This window comes from Plecotus auritus (genome assembly GCF_963455305.1).
Source record: "Plecotus auritus genome assembly, chromosome: 9".
NCBI lineage: Eukaryota > Metazoa > Chordata > Mammalia > Chiroptera > Vespertilionidae > Plecotus > Plecotus auritus.
Genome location: NC_137783.1, coordinates 118,967,263 through 118,982,857, shown reverse-complemented (window position 1 = coordinate 118,982,857; position 15,595 = coordinate 118,967,263). Strand labels below are relative to the sequence as shown.

The 15,595-nt window shown below is 46.3% G+C and overlaps 1 protein-coding gene across 2 annotated transcripts in view; it reads left to right on the top strand.

Annotated features, from left to right (window-relative positions):
* Positions 1 to 382: 382 nt before the first annotated feature.
* The window catches only part of GALNT18 (polypeptide N-acetylgalactosaminyltransferase 18), a 299,887-nt gene continuing 284,674 nt past the window's right edge, over positions 383 to 15,595 (top strand). The window contains exon 1 of one of the 2 annotated variants that reach the window (XM_080642299.1): positions 383 to 1,116. In XM_080642299.1, coding sequence (XP_080498425.1) covers positions 882 to 1,116 — 235 coding nt within the window. In that variant the 5' untranslated portion in view covers positions 383 to 881. The remainder of the gene's footprint in view (positions 1,117 to 15,595) is intronic. The other variant, XM_080642300.1, reaches the window with a different exon arrangement.

Here is a 15,595-nt window from a genome sequence, read left to right as displayed (position 1 = left end):
TGCTTCCTTGGCCTCTCTGCACCAGAAAAACAGTCCAGGAATTGACTGGTGGGGCCAGCGCGAGAAGCCCCAAGGCAAGGGCCAGGGAGGGGCTGTGAGCTTAGGGAATCCCCAAAGACTGGAAGTTCCAGAGCATGAGCAAGAGGTGGAATTTACCTAGAGGTGGAATCTACCGACCCAGGGGCTGGGACTGGCAGTGCTTCCTCTCCAGCAGCTTTGGGTCTGGGGCACCAGCCAGGTGAGGGTGGTTGCTCAGGCTCACCCCTGGAGGGCGGGAGCCAGGCGCTGCTGGCAGGTGGGGCCTGAGGGCTGGACTCCGCCCCCCCACCCGCCTCCCGCGCCCTTAGCCTTGGTCCCGCCGCCCAGCACCAGCCCCTCTCCCAAGCCGGAGCGCGATTGGTGGCGGCGCTTGTCGCTCGGAGGGGGCCGGGCGCTCTGCTCCGCGGCTCTCGCTGCCGCCGCCGCTGCCTTCCCTCTAGCAGTGCGGGCCATTGGGACCGCCAAGGCAGCCGGAGGCTGGCGATGGGAAGCGGCACGGCCGCGGACCCAGGCTGTGGCAAAGTTTCCCAGACGCGCGTATTGGGGCTCGCAGCTGCTGGCCACCCGTGACCGCTCGGAGAAAGGTTCGGAGATTTTTAATTTGGAAAAAAATCCACCTCATTTCCTTTGTCAGGCTCTCTCTCTGGGCGGCCAACGGCGGGAGCGCCAAACTTGGGCACCGCGGCTCCACAGCCAGCAGACAGAGCTTTGGAGAATCTCGGGACTCGGGTGCTCGGGTGCCCCGCCGCCCGGGGCGGGCCAGGGGGTGTGAGCGCGGGGCAGTCCAGGGCGCGCACCGTGAGGAGGGGCCCGGGAGCTCTATATGGAGGAGGGAGCCCAGAATGGTGTGCACCAGGAAGACCAAAACTTTGGTGTCCACTTGCGTGATCCTGAGCGGCATGACCAACATCATATGTCTGCTCTACGTGGGCTGGGTCACCAACTACATCGCCAGCGTGTATGTGCGGGGGCAGGAGCCGGCGCCCGACAAGAAGCTGGAGGAAGACAAAGGGGACACCCTGAAGATTATTGAACGGCTGGACCACCTGGAGAATGTCATCAAGCAGCACATCCAAGGTACGGGAGCCCCGGGAAACTTGGGCCACCCGTGAGGCCCGGGAGTGCCCAGCGCAGCGCGGGTTGCGTGGGTGCTGGTTCACAGCTAAGGAGCGACTGCGGGGCTGAGGCTGCGGAGGCTAGGGGGGCTACGTGTACACTCTCGCCTGAGTGCGGGACCCTCGTGTCTGCGGCCGTGCGCGCTTCTCCAGGACACACGTGTGTGCTGCTCACCGGCAGTGTGGGGGCGCGCTGCACACGTGTCCAAATGTGCGTGTGACTCCGGGCTGGTTGCTCGCAGGCTCTCGGGATCCCATACAGGTCCGACTTCAGTGTGTGTACGTGTGAATGTTTATGTGTACAAGAGAACGCACACAGGCTTTCGAGCTCATTTGTCTACTGTAAGGGGCCACGGTGAGATGCCCGCGCGGCCTCAGCCATTGGCATTTAGAACCCACAAGCGGCGGGACGAGCGGAAGCTGGGAAGATTGCATAGCCCCAGCCCTAGCCCCAGCCCCAGCCCCGCGGTGCGCGGTCTGTAGGGGGAAACGCAGGGAGATCCGTGGTTGGGGTGCTGCTTGTCCTCACCACCACCACAGCCTTTGGCTCTAAGGACCCTCTCTAGGAGCAGGTGTGGACCTGGGGAGGAAGGGTCGGCGCCTGGAGCTCTGTGTATTGCGGTGGCGCCTCCGCTTAGGATCGGGAGAGCCCGCCCTGGGCTGCGCCTTCCTCACGGAGCCGCTGGCAGCTTGGTGAAGGCCCTTCCCCTTGGTAGCTCCACTCCTGGGCCCAGGGAGTGGCTGGGTGGAGCAGACAGACCCGCCTGGGTGGGTCTGGAATCTAAGGCAGTGCTGGGAGGTTTCACTCCAGGCCTGGGCTGGGGCCAAGGGGAGGGTGGGGTGCTGGGCAGGCGCTCCATCCAGGTGACCAGGTCCAGCGAGCTGTCAGAGGCAGGGAATGTAGAACGCCAGGCACCGTCTGCATGCAGGCTGTGCACACACATGCAGGTCTCTCACGTTCAGTTCACACTTAATCTTTTCTTCGCCACTCACACCCCCTGCTTTCTGCCAGGCCTGTGAGCTGCTGAAGGGCAGGCTCAGCTGAGCCTAGTTCACCTGTAAATCTGGCAGGCCCACCTGGCTTTGGTTCCAGCACCCCGTGCACCCCCTAGAAGCACTCTCTTTTGTTTACATGTGAGCGTCTTAGATCCAACTCTTGCACCTGCTGCTCCTGCCGGGGTGGAGACAGCTGCCCTGTCCACATTTGGTGTGTTTCCTTCCCAAGGGAGGTCCAGGTGAGTGCAGGCGAGGTGTGCATAGCCACGGGTGCTTCCTGACTGAAGACTTCAAAGCAGGTTCATGGCGCTGACACTTACCCCGAAAAGGAGACAGTTGGCAGCTTCTCCTTCACACCTGCCTCTGCCTCTCAACCTGGCACTGGGCTCGGCAGACCCATTTATCTTTCCGATGGTGCCTGTTGCTGCTCCTTTTGGCTTGTCCTCTTACCTCCCCCCTGGGTCTGCATTGACAATTCATCAGCAATGGAAGTACACTGTTTGCCCCAGGGTGACTCAGAATGTTCCCAGGGAGACATGGTCATTCCTTACTTTGACATTTTCAGTTTGCCCACAGATTTTGAGAGATTTTTAATTCACAGATTCTCTCTCTCTCTCTCTCTCTCTCTCTCTCTCTCTCTCTGTGTGTGTGTGTGTGTGTATTCCCAGAAAATGATTCTCTTATGTTTCCCAGTCTGGTCAGGGAGGAGGTGAGCAAAATACTACTTTGGAGAGCAATGAGGAGACACTCTTATCCCATGAGCTCATCACGGAGTGGGCCCCTGCCATGTTGTGGAAATGTGGACCATGTCACATGGTTTATAAGGTTCTGCATGAAAATGAGTGCAATGTTGAAGTTGAAAGGAGCCTTTGTGATTTTTTTTTCTCCCAGGAAACCTTATAACTATGCATTGTTTGGGAACTTTCAATTTTATACCTGAAAACACTAAGAAGGATAGAAAAAGAAGAGGGAGCAGGATCCTTAAAACCTGTGTTAGTACAGTTCTCTTGAATGTGTGCAATGCCTGTATTATGACTCCTGTGGATATTCAGAAATGACCAGGTTCTCGGACAGAAAGCCACAACCCAGAGGGGGTGGGGAGGGGTTGGTGACAGGGGAAGACTGGACAGGAGGCAGATGGAGGGCAGAGGTTACATGGTCGGTTGTATCAATGACAAGTGACAGCTTCCTGTGGTGCTGGAGCCATCCCTGAGCTGGGATTTAGGGAATTTAAAAGAAAATTTAGGGATTTACCATATTTAGGGATTTACCTACAAAATTTGGGACTGGCTGAGTGCAGTGCTCTGAAGGCAGAGGATGGGAAAGGACAGGATTAGAGTCTTGTACTTGATGAAATGGGCCTTTATGTATATTCCACCGTCAGGTGTCCTGTAGTCTGTGGAGAATTTTGAGCAATTCAGTTTACTCTGCTGAGCTGAGTAAATAAAGGATAACAATAGAAATAGCTAAAAATTACCTAGCATCTATTACATGCCAGACACTACTCTAAGAGCTTTACATATATTTACTAATTTAATCCTCACACCCTGCTGAGGTAGGTAATATTAACTCCATTTTACAGAAGGGGAGGTTATATGACTTGCTTGGGGTCAAGGACAAAGCCTTGGCCTTACCTCAGATATGCCAGGAATGACACTGGGAGGTAACTTTGATACAAAAGGGAATCAAGACACTTCTGGTCCCTGTCACAGCAGACTTGTTTTCAAAGGACAACAGAATTTCTCATATGAAACAGAGTCAGGGTTTGTTAGTTAGTTAATGGAACAATTGGTTAAAGAGGGGAATAAAATATTACCTACATACATTAAATATTTTATTTTACTATTATTCACTGATGTGTAGTAGTGCAGGAATTTAAAGCCAGCTAACGTGACTTCAGAGTCTGTGTTCTTAACTATATACTCTACAGTCTCCTAAGAGGGCCAGTGGATCAAAGGGGGAACAGTGCTCCTCTGGATGGGGGATTTGATATCACAGTGAGATACCTCAGAGGGTGGCCCTGTGATGGCGTCATAGCCTTCCAACTTGGAGACTTCCTAAATAAACTCAGGAAGTTCTGGGTTTTGTTTTGTTTCATGCAGAGAGGCAGAGGTTACATTCACTTAAAAAGTGTTTGAGGAACAGCCAGGACATTTCCTGGCATTCACAGTGAGTAGGTATTGGATGGATGCGTGGATGAATGAATGAGTACACAGTGCGGTTGCCCAGTGCACTGCTTAGTCATTAATGAAACATTTCCATTCGCAAATGAATGTTTTGCTTTGGAGCCTTACTTAGGCTCCTCTTTACTTTGGAAGAAAAGTTGTCCTGGAAGCTGCAAATGTCACAAAATGTTCTGCAGGATGTTCCATAGGACTTGCAATTAGAAGAGACTTTGGAGCATCACCCTAGAGGTCTGTTCTAGTCATGACTGAAGAGTTTATTTTCCTCTTGAGGGTGGCAGTGATATTTCATTTTAATTTGTTTTCTGATTGAATGATTTAATTAGATGGCGTTTGGGAATCTCTTGGGGATGTAAATTGCAGTTTTGAGAATTTTTTTTTAAGCCAAATAGATGGTAAATGAAAGGGTGGATAACTCCAGATTTAAAAAATAGCATCCTGATGCGTTGGGAACACAAAATAACTGTTAGAACAGATTTGGTTTTAGGAGGAGAAAGAGCAGATTGCTTGAGGTGGTGAGGTGGAGAAAGTTAGAGGAGTGCTGAAGTAGGTCTAAGTGTTGAGAGCTTAGGAAATGTTAATGTGAATTCACTTCTTAATTTGGAAGTCCAAAAGAAACAAAAACAGCATTTCCCTTTTCTTGATTAGTATCTTTTTGAGTCTGAAAAAGAATGTGCCAATATGAAAGAAAATATTTAAAAGTGTATGAAAGTGCCTCTAATTTATTCATCCTACCCTCGGATGACCATTTTGCTTTGTGAGCATTCCCTTCCAGCTTTGTCCTTCTGTCTCCATCTGTCTCTTAAAAGCAAAGGTGTAGTCCTGGTTTACATGTAATTTCCTATTCTGCTTTTTTTTCAATTTGCTTTTTGTTAGAAGCACTTTTTCATGTTTGCTATGTGGTTTATTGATTCAGTCTTTCTCTACTGGAGACTTAAATGTGCCAGGAATGACACTGGGGAGATAACTTTGGATACAGAAGTGAATCAAGACACTTCCGGTCCCTGTCACAGCAGATTTGGTTTTAAAGGACAGTAGAATTTCTCATATTAAACAGAGTCAGGGTTTGTTAGTCAGTTAATAGAACAATTGGTGAAAGAGGAGAATAAAACAAGATATTACCTACATGTATTCAATATTTTATTTTACTGATCTTCAAAAGGTACATTCATTTACCAGCCTTCTGATGCAAGGCAGCGGCTTTGTCTTTGGCCAGCGTGTGCTTTCTGATCATCTTCCTTGCATAAATCACACCCATAGTGTGCTGTTTACCAAGTCTGAATTTTTATTGTTTTCCTTAAAATTCATTGAAAACTTAAAGATGCTTATAAAGCAATCTCAGTGTAGGCGCTTGCATTTTAAGGATTCTGACTGATCTTTTGCAGTCATTTTGCACACAAGTAATTTGAATGCTATGTAAGTGACTAGCTTTACAAAGTCTTTCCAAAGCATTTAAATTAATTTTCTTAGAAATAACAACTCTCATCTTTTTAGTAGTCGTATTCCATAGGTTCATATCACATGTAATTAAATTACATTGTTACAAGGACAACTATCCATACTATAAACACATTTGGGAACAAACCCATTGGGCTGTTGGTAAGCATACAACTCAATTGCTAGCAGGAGATTAGAGTGGGGGTAGGAGAAAAAGCTGACACAGAGGGACAAAGGCATCCTGAAGTTTGTTTCTTAGGGGGAATGAAAGCATGTTGAATCTGGAGAGATGATTCAGTGCAGGATTTTTAAAGAGAACTTTTACAGTATTTTCAATGACTGCATAATATTCCATCATTATAGCATCATTGATTTAACCATTTGCCTATTTTTGAACTTTCCATTTTCTGTTACAAATAATGCAGAAATAAACATCTTCACCTCACTGTTTTCTTCATTTGACTTACTTATTTCCAGAAGTGGGATTACCATCAACTCAAAGATATGCTACATGGTTTATTGATTCAGTCTTTCTCTACTGGAGACTTAAACATTTTAATGAAAGGTTGGTTTTCAAAAGGAAAGCCTTTCTACATGGCCACCAGCAATGTATTATTGTACCGGTGGAGACTGGCCAGCACTGGGTGTTATCATTCAACATTATTCTGGGGCAGTGGTCAGCAAACTGTGTCTCACGAGCCACATGCAGCTCTTTGGCCCCTTGAGTGTGGCTCTTCCACAAAATACCACGTGCGGGCGCGCACATACAGTGCGATTGAAACTTCGTGGCCCATGTGCAGAAGTCGGTTTTCGGCTCTCAAAAGAAATTTCAATCGTTGTACTGTTGATATTTGGTTCTGTTGACTAATGAGTTTGCTGACCACTGTTCTGGGGAAATATAATCCCTGTCAAATATTCTATTCTTTTGATTTCCGCTCCTTTGATGACTATAGAACATAATATCCTCCCCCTACACCCATGTTTGATTTCACCTGGCACTGGTGCCCTTTTGTCAATTTTCCTCTTGAGCTATCAGTGTTTGTGATTTGAGTGTTAGATAGTTATATTCTATTTACACATATCATAAATAAATAATACCTATATTCTATATTACATATGTGATTTTTGCTTTATAGAGATGCCTTAGGGCAATGGTTTTCAAACTCTGTCCCCAGGAGCTTCAGGCTTCTAGAAGGTTTGATCTGGGCCCTAAGAAATGAAAGGGGCAAGTGAGGTCTCCTGAACCCCTCCCCCGCTCCTTCAACTAGTACAGCTCCTCTGTCATCTGTCTTATATTTGGTGTTCTGTAAAAGATTTCATTTTTAAAAAGGCTCTGCTTTTAAAAAAATGTTGAAAATTACTGTTTTGGGAGAAAAGGAGAGATCAGACTGTTTCATTTTTGTGAGGGATGATAGTAGCAGAGAGGATTCAAGAAAGTAAACAAATCTAAAAGGAAATTGAATTCCTGGGTGGTGTTCTTATAACATCTCTTTCCCCTCCTGAATACCATGATTAACAATGTATTACAATTGTATGACTAATTTCTAAATCCATTATCTTACTTCATTGAGTCAAGATCATCCCAACAATAGGAAATGGATTAACTGCTTTTTAAGTATATTAGGCATATTATGTACATATTAATGTATATCAGGTCAGTAAAAGTTGCTTGCTCCTGGTGGTTAAAAACCATATAAGGCCTTTAAAAATCAGAAAATGTTCTAGGCCTGGAGATTGGGAGATATTTTCCTCCCTAAAGCTTTTAGATGTCACCTAGAGTTGGCCAGTGTCCTCCTCATCTGATCTCTGACTTGGCAGGGTTGTGAAGAAGAGGATATGATGTATGCTGGATGCTTGCAGTTTATTTGAAGAAAGGGTGTCATTTATTATTATTATTAATTAGCATTCTTTAAAAAAATTTTTTTTATTGATTTCAAAGAGGAAAGGAGAAGAAGAGAGAGATAGAAACATCAACAATGAGAACGAATCATTGATCGGCTGCCTCCTGCACCCCTCTCCCCCCCCCCCCCCACGGGGATTGAGCCTGCAACCCGGGCATGTGCCCTTGACTGGAATAGAACCTGGGGCCCTTACATCTGCAGGCCGATGCTTTATCTACTGAGCCAAACCAGCTAGGGCAAAAGGGTGTCATTTAAACAGTAAGGCTGTTCGTCCTTCAGAATGAACTGTGGCTTGTGAAATTATATTAGTAACAGTGATTGATATTTTTGAGAGTGTTCAATAGCAGGATGTAGAAGTTGAGCCCAATTACCTTTATTAATAGCTCAGGACCACATCTTTATGGACTAGAAAGACCTTGCCAAAGAATACAACTTTTTCCCATGGCCAAAAAATTTTCATTTTTATCCAGAAGTGTGTAGGCTGTAAAATAAATGAGTTCCACATTCTTTCCCACTCACTTGACATAAATTGTTATTTGCCCTTGATAAGTAAGCTGACGTAGAATCTCAAGGAGAATTCAGAATGAAATGTCGGAGAGCCACAGTCTGGTTTTCTGCTTTTTGAGGGCCTCAAAGGTCAGCTTCAGTTGCTTGGGTTAGGCTGGTCTGTGTTTCCCCAAAGGTATCAATGGGATTCAGAGCCACATACAAGGTTACTGGAGCATCTTCATTACCATCCTGTAGGATGTCAGACTTCACTTAACTTGAAAAGCTGAATGTGCTATTGCCTTGATCTGAGGCTTGAAGGTCTCTTTAGGATTGTTGCCCCTGGGACAGGCAGGCTACCCTGTGGAGAAGCATATAGGAGGGTGGTCCATCTTGAGGTGATACTACTGCACAGAAGTTCCTTTAGGGAAACACTAAGCTGAATGTGAGTGATGAAGGTAGCCAAGAATCAGCAAGGTGGGGTTTTTGGAGAAAAAGGATTAGGCATGAAGCTGGAGAGGTGGACGTTCATATATGTTGGATGGACACTGAGTCTGCTGGGGGATGATCCAGATTCATTGATTGGTGGGCTTCACTGCTTTTCTGGTCTTGAATGTCTCTCTAGGGCTACTGCCTTGAATTTTTCAGAGATTTGATTATTTGCTGGCACCTACAATAGTCCTCTTACCAAATCTCACTCTGCCTTTGGGGTCAGAGTCAGCTCCATTCCCCAGGGCAGTGCTTGAGCACAGGAGTTCTTGATATTTTTTCCTTACACACACACACACACACACACACACACACACACACACACACCTTCACATGCAGGGCACATTCCCCAGGGCAGGGTCAGGATGCATGTCCCAACACACTGCATGCATTCACTTTCACTCCATTTCTTTTTCTCTTATTTCAAAAAGCGTATTAGTATGCAAGAGAGTGTGATAACCTTGAAATCCCTTCAATTTATTAAACTTAATCATTCATAAGCTTTGGTACTGAAATTATTGTTAATAACAAATTACTGAACAACTGTTCCATCATACAGTCTGCAGTGGCAGTGATTGGGAACAACTGCTGTTCTGGAATCTTCTGTGTGGGTCTATGTACTCTTTGTGGACCCAGCTGAGGGCAGCCCACAGCAGCATTAAGCATGAGGATTCCTGCTTATATGAACACTGATGTTTTGGTAGTTTTTCTGGCTACATGATTATGGATTAAAATATGTTGGTAGAACAGACCATCCCGGTGGCTATGCAGTTCTGAGATGTAGTCCTTTTTCACTGCCTGACATTTAATTTCAGTTCTGTGAATCAGGTTTGCTGAAAGCTCTAAATGTCCAGCCCCAATGAGACAGTGACAGGCTTCCTATATGATGCCATGGCTCAAATGGTATTCGAACCAGCCAGCATGCTTCGCTGAGCTATGTCTTGTTATCACTGTCCTTTAAGAGCTCATAAACATGCAGGGTTTGGAAAGATCCAGGGCAGTGGCATTTGCACCCATCTCCTCAGGACAGATGAGAACAATAGAAAACGATGCCTTGAAGAAGTCATAAATGAGTTCATTGCACCGGTGTCCAGAGTCTACGTCTCAGAGTAAGCACCCTATTTAAGATTGTTGGGTGCTGCATCTGAACAAGCTCGGGTCCCTCGTTTGGCTTCACCAGTCCGACCTGCCCATCTTTGTCCTCTGGGGACTTAGAGTTAAAGGCCATTGAGATCCGAGAAGAGCGGGAAGGTAATTCAGGGACCCGTGCAGGACAGCATCTGAAACTTGGGCTAGTTAGTGTCATTCTTGTGGCATCTGGGGACCTAGGGGAACACCACCAACATTGCTCGAGCCAATGACTATGAGAGTAAGGACTCTCAGGAGAGATGTGAAGCTACAGAAGTGACAAATGAGAATTCTAACCAAACTCTTGATTTATTTGAAGAATAACAGGCCTATAAAGAATTGAAGATTGATTATATTAGACAGGGATGGAGGAAGAACTACCGCTGGGTGTCAGGGACTGGGCCAGGTACTGTCCATGCATATTGCTTTTTATCTTCAGAGCATGGTGAGGGAGAGTTTTAGGGGTGAGAACATAAAGACGTAGAGACTTAGAGAGTTTTCCCAAGGTCACAGAGCTGATAGGTGGTAGAGCCAAGAAAGGTAACTCTCTCCAACATCTGTGCTCTTTACCCAATAGAACATATCAACATGACACTCTCACAGAGAGAGGACCAGAAGATCATTGTATCAGAGACTGTGTGAGAGTCTAAGCTCAGAGACCTTGGTTCAGGTGGCAGAGGGAGCCAGGCAGATGTCTTGGTCTGTCCTTGTGTAAGCAAGGAACCTTGAGGTCAGGTCGGGACGCAAGAGTGAGAAGACCTTGCTTTGGAGGGGCAGTCATGAGGGCTTGAAGAGAGAGCCTTTTCTCCTGGCTCATTGTGGATCCACTGGGTGTTATGGGGCCCGCAGAAACTTGACCTTGTAGGAAGAGTGGAGTGTACCAAATGCAGACTCAAGCTCATTCAGTGACTTTTGAGCACCTCCAGTGTGCCAGTCACTGTGCTGAGTGCTTTCCTGTGCACTGGCATAAGTGACATGTCTTCTAGGGTGACCAACTCGTCCCGTTTGGCCAGGACTCTCAGTGTTTTAAAACTAAAAGTCCCGGGTCCAAGGAGGCCCCCCAGCCCTGGGCAGAACTGGATGATTGGTCATCCTCTTCTTCTCAGTGAGGGTGGTAACTCCTAGCACCAGGGGAAAATCACCCTACTGATTGCACCACCCTGTGTCTTCTGCTCTCTGTTCTTGAATGTTGACTTTGTCTGAGAGTTAGAAAGAGGACAGTGAGAGACCCAGCAGCCTCTGTCCTACCCCCTACCCCCCAGCCCGTCCAGGCTGCATCCTCTTACCTTTGTTATTAGTTCCACCTTGGCACTCTGATTTTTAGCTGTCTGAGCCTCTTAGGATTTGGAAAGGAAAAAGAAACAATTGCTGTAAATGAAAGCTCTAATAAAGTGATTTGGGCACAAAACATCAGCAGCTGTTTATTTGCCCCAAACAGTAGGAGTCTGTATTCATAACCTTGTGAGTTACACACTAGGAAGTTAAAAGTAAGCAAAAATTTTACTTGAGACCCGCAAATGTGACTTTATTCCTTTATTGAACTAATCTCTCTTCTTGTATATGCTGGTGACATTTTCCATTGTCCACGTGGAAGATTCCTTTGGATCTTCTGTTATAGGTTATTTAGCTGGGCCTCGGCGAGGGTCCCAGAGCAGAGGGCTTTTCCGGTTTCTCTTTATTGCAGTTCTGATGCTTGGTGTTTATGTGGTTCCTGCCTCAACGGATCTTGGGGAGTGGGACAGGGTTTGTCTAATTAATCATCTTATTTCCCTGACAGAGAGGGAGCCACGGAAGGATGGGAGTGGGAGACGCTTTAGACCTGCCTCTCTGTTCATGGCCTTGGAGGGAATCTTTTAATGTTTTGGTTTCTTTTGCTTCTAAATCTCAGTTTAATAATAAACTGAGCCTCTGATTTGTTTTATTTTCTAAAAGACTGTATGGAGGAAAATATAATATGCAGGAATTATGATGTAGACCCTCCAAGTCTGTAATTGGGCCAGGCTTTAAAGAAAAAATTGTTAGAATCTGGGGAGTTATGCTAGAAGGGGAAGCCAACAGAAAGTAGATAGAAGATATTTTTATCAGTGTTTCAAAAATTGGAAAAAAAGAACCAGTGAGGAAGTATAGAAATAGGTCAGAACCTGTCTGGGAGATGGGAAGGGGAAGAGAATTAATATTTGTTGAGCATCTGTTATGTGCTAAATGCTTTACACGGAATACAGCATTTCAATGTTGTAAGCAACCCTATGGAAGGTGTTTCCCCCCCGCCCCCATTTTATAGATGAGGAAATCCAGGCTCGGCACCTATCATTTACTGTCCCGGGTTATGCAGTGAGAGTATGAGACAAAATCTGTTGCCTCTACCATGCCCCTTAGTAAGGGGCTAGGGCCCCTCTTGTTTTTCTGCTCTAGTGATGCTATCAAGGGAAAACAGGCTCATCCCTATGTCTTAGCAGAAACTTTTCAGGTGAGACTGGAAGAAGGATTCACGAGAGCAGCAAGGCCCTACATGGGTTACAAAGTGACTGCTTTGTGCCTCCTATCCTGGAGATGCAGGAGAACAGCCGTGCCAGGAGCTGGCTGGGACGAGCACCTTGGCAGGCTGAGAGCCTCCAACATGGCTCTCTGCAGCCAGCAGTGTTGTTGTTTTTTCCAGGAGAGGACTTAGTGTGAACAAGACCATCTCTTCCATTCATTCAGTTCACAACTTTATTGGGGGGCTGGGGAGGGTGTCCTCCAGCACAGGGCAGGGTCAGGCCCGGTACCGTGGAGAGGTCTGGCACACACAAAGGAAGCAACAGGCATGCCCAGGTCTGCCAGAGCTTCCCATTTAAATGAGGTGGGTTACTCAGGGTGCAGTGTATGACGCAGTGGGCCCTAAGCAATGTGGGCAGATGTAGGAGGTAGATCCCAAGGTTCATATTGGGTTCAATATTGTTTATTGGGGCCTTCAGGGCCTATGGGATGATTGGGAGAAGCTGCAGACATGCCTCCCAGTTTCTATTCTCCTCTATTTGGGCCAGAGTTTGATGTTGGCCTGGGATGTACTCCTGCCTTCTGCTAGACACATGCTCGCATTCTTGCCTTCCTTCATTCAACCAGCACTTATTGAGCACCTAGGAAGTGGTGGGAATATATCAATGGAACAAACACAAAAATATGCAGGGGTTACAATGAAGTGAGGTGGTCAGTGACTCAACTAGAAGCAAAGACTTGAAGAAAGTTAGGTGGGAACTCTGTTTGGGGGAAGAGAGTTCCAGGTGTAGGGAACAGCCAGTGCAAAGACCCTGAGGCAGGAATGTGCCATGTGCCTTGTGTGACTGGGGAACAGTGGTGCGGCTAGTGGGGCCAGAGCAGAGTCACTGTGGAGAACAGGCTGGGGGAGGCAGCCAGGGGCTGCTGGGGAGCAGGTTGTGCAAGTCTTGGAAACCACTATGTGAGGAATGCTCTGGGAGGAATGGGGAGCCACTGGAAAGGGTGAGAAGAGGAACCCGCTCTTAAAGGCATCAACCGGGCTGTTCTCTGGCTGCTTCCTGAGTACCTCTTGTGGTCTTGACACTGTGCCAGGTGTGGTGTGGCGATGACAAAATACATGGGACAGTGGCCCTTTTCTTTAAAAGGCTCATCATCAGGCTGGAAGACAACACAAGAAACAGTTGAAGCTCGTTTGTAAGCAAATTCAGTGCGGGTTAAAGCTGAATTCTAGGAGTGCCTTGTCAGAACAGACTTCAGGGAGGGCTTGGGATTTATGACACATCTTTGAAGAACGAGGAGGATTTAGAGGAGTGTAGTCGGGAAGATTAGCGGAGTGCAAGTTAGCTATTAAGTAAAACCAACAGTTACCTTGAAGAGGGAAGCCCGCGTTCTCTCGGTTAGTGTGCCGGCCCACGGGGATCGGATCAGCACTGCCATTTTCACATCGGTGACCTTGGACAAGTCTCTTCATGATCCAGAGCCTCAATTTCCCTAACTGTAGAAATGAGGACAGTCGCTCTGTAAACACTACAGGATTGTTGTGCTGAGTAAAGGAGGTGACGTGCAGGAAAGCACCCCACCCTACCTGTCACCTTTTCTTCAGTCTTCCTTTTTCCCCTCTTTCTTTCACTCCCACTACCTTTCCTTCTTGGAGCTTGTATAGAAAATATGGTCCTGAATACATTTTCTGGTTGTACCACCTGGCATATCAAATGTAAAGCCATTCCAGTGCAATGGGACACTATGTGCCAGGACTTCCCCAGTCAAATCCCGCCAGAGAGAGTCATCGGGGAGATTAGAGGGAGCCCGACTCAGGCTTCTCAGCTGAGACATGTTGGAGTGTCTGTCTGACCTGACTGTTCCTCTGAAATCCGAAGCCTGCGGGCCTGGGGACTGCCCCTGGCTACAGATAAATACTTACTTATTTCTTAAGACCACTTGGCATGGCAGTGGGCAGCGGACCATGTGAGGAATGTGGTGTTTGTGGAGAGCCTGGCTGCTGGGAGAGTCATGCAAGGTGTCCAGTTACCTGGTGGCAAGTCTCATTTCTGAGGGAGATCCTGCTTGAGGAGAGACCGCTGTTTTCCTCATCTCAGCCTCTCCAGAGAATTGGAACCGCTCTGCCTGTCTTCCTGCCAGGGTGAATTTGATTTAGCTCAAAGCAATGTGACTTATAATTTCAACTGCAGGCAGGAAGGTGTGATTTAAGACAATTGTCAGGAAGATTCAATTTAATCTTTTTTCCTTCCCCCTCTACAAAATGTGCATTTTGTTGCATGATATAATTTTAGTATACACTCTTTACAACTCAGATAGATGTAGTTTCACATTGGGAAGGTACACTCTACATTTTTTTTTTTAGTACTTATCTATGTACAGTCTCTTTAGTGACAGCAGGAAACTAGGCTGGCTTTTGTTTTTTCACGAGTAAGAATTGTAGTAAATCATTCTGAAACTTCCCAGGCAATAAGCCTTTTTTTTAATTAGCAAAGTTTCTTGATTAATAAGTGATTTTGGTCACTTATTAGTAGGGAGGTAATTGCCTTAATGTAACAATAAAATTGTTATTTTATTTATTTAAAACTGTACAAATGTGAATTTTGAATATTTTCAACAATAGCCAGTTGCTCTTAGCAAAACAGGCATAAGTATTTCTTATTTAGTAATTACTTTAGAAGTACAGAGAGTATGCATTGATTTTTGTAAATAGAAAGCTAAATGTCTTATTTCACCCTGACTCATATTAGAAATGTAGAGTATCGTGTTGTGCAGCTCAATGCAGTTCTCCCTCTTTCTAATATATTAGCAAAGAAGGGTGAGCTTTCTCAAGTCCAATCACAATTGTAAAGGTTTTAGCCTGAAGGGCTCTTACTTAGAATCAGAGCATGCTAGAGCCAGAAGTTTAACATCAGCTCATCACCCTCAAACTGTTTGCTGCCCCGACCAGAGTAGAACATCGGCCATTGCACCAAAAGGTCATGGGTTGAGTTCCCAGTCAAGGGACACATACCCAGGTTGCAGGTGTAATCCCGACCCTAGTTGGGGTGTGGGCAGGAGGCAATCAATCGATGTGTCTCTCACATCAATGTTTCTCTCTCTCTCTGCCTCCCTCCCTCCTTCCTTTCCACTCTGTCTCTAAAAATCAATGGGAAAAATGTCCTTTGGTGAGGATTAACAACAACAAACTTGTTTGCTGAGGAACCCAAGGTTCAGCACAACTTGGTGACCACCCTGAGTGCCCTCCCAGGGGTCCTAGAGACTCTGTGATGGGCATCTAGGAGGAGTCCGGACTCAAGTTTAGAAAGTTTCCTTCTACATTCATTGCTTCCCTCAATCTCAGAAGGAC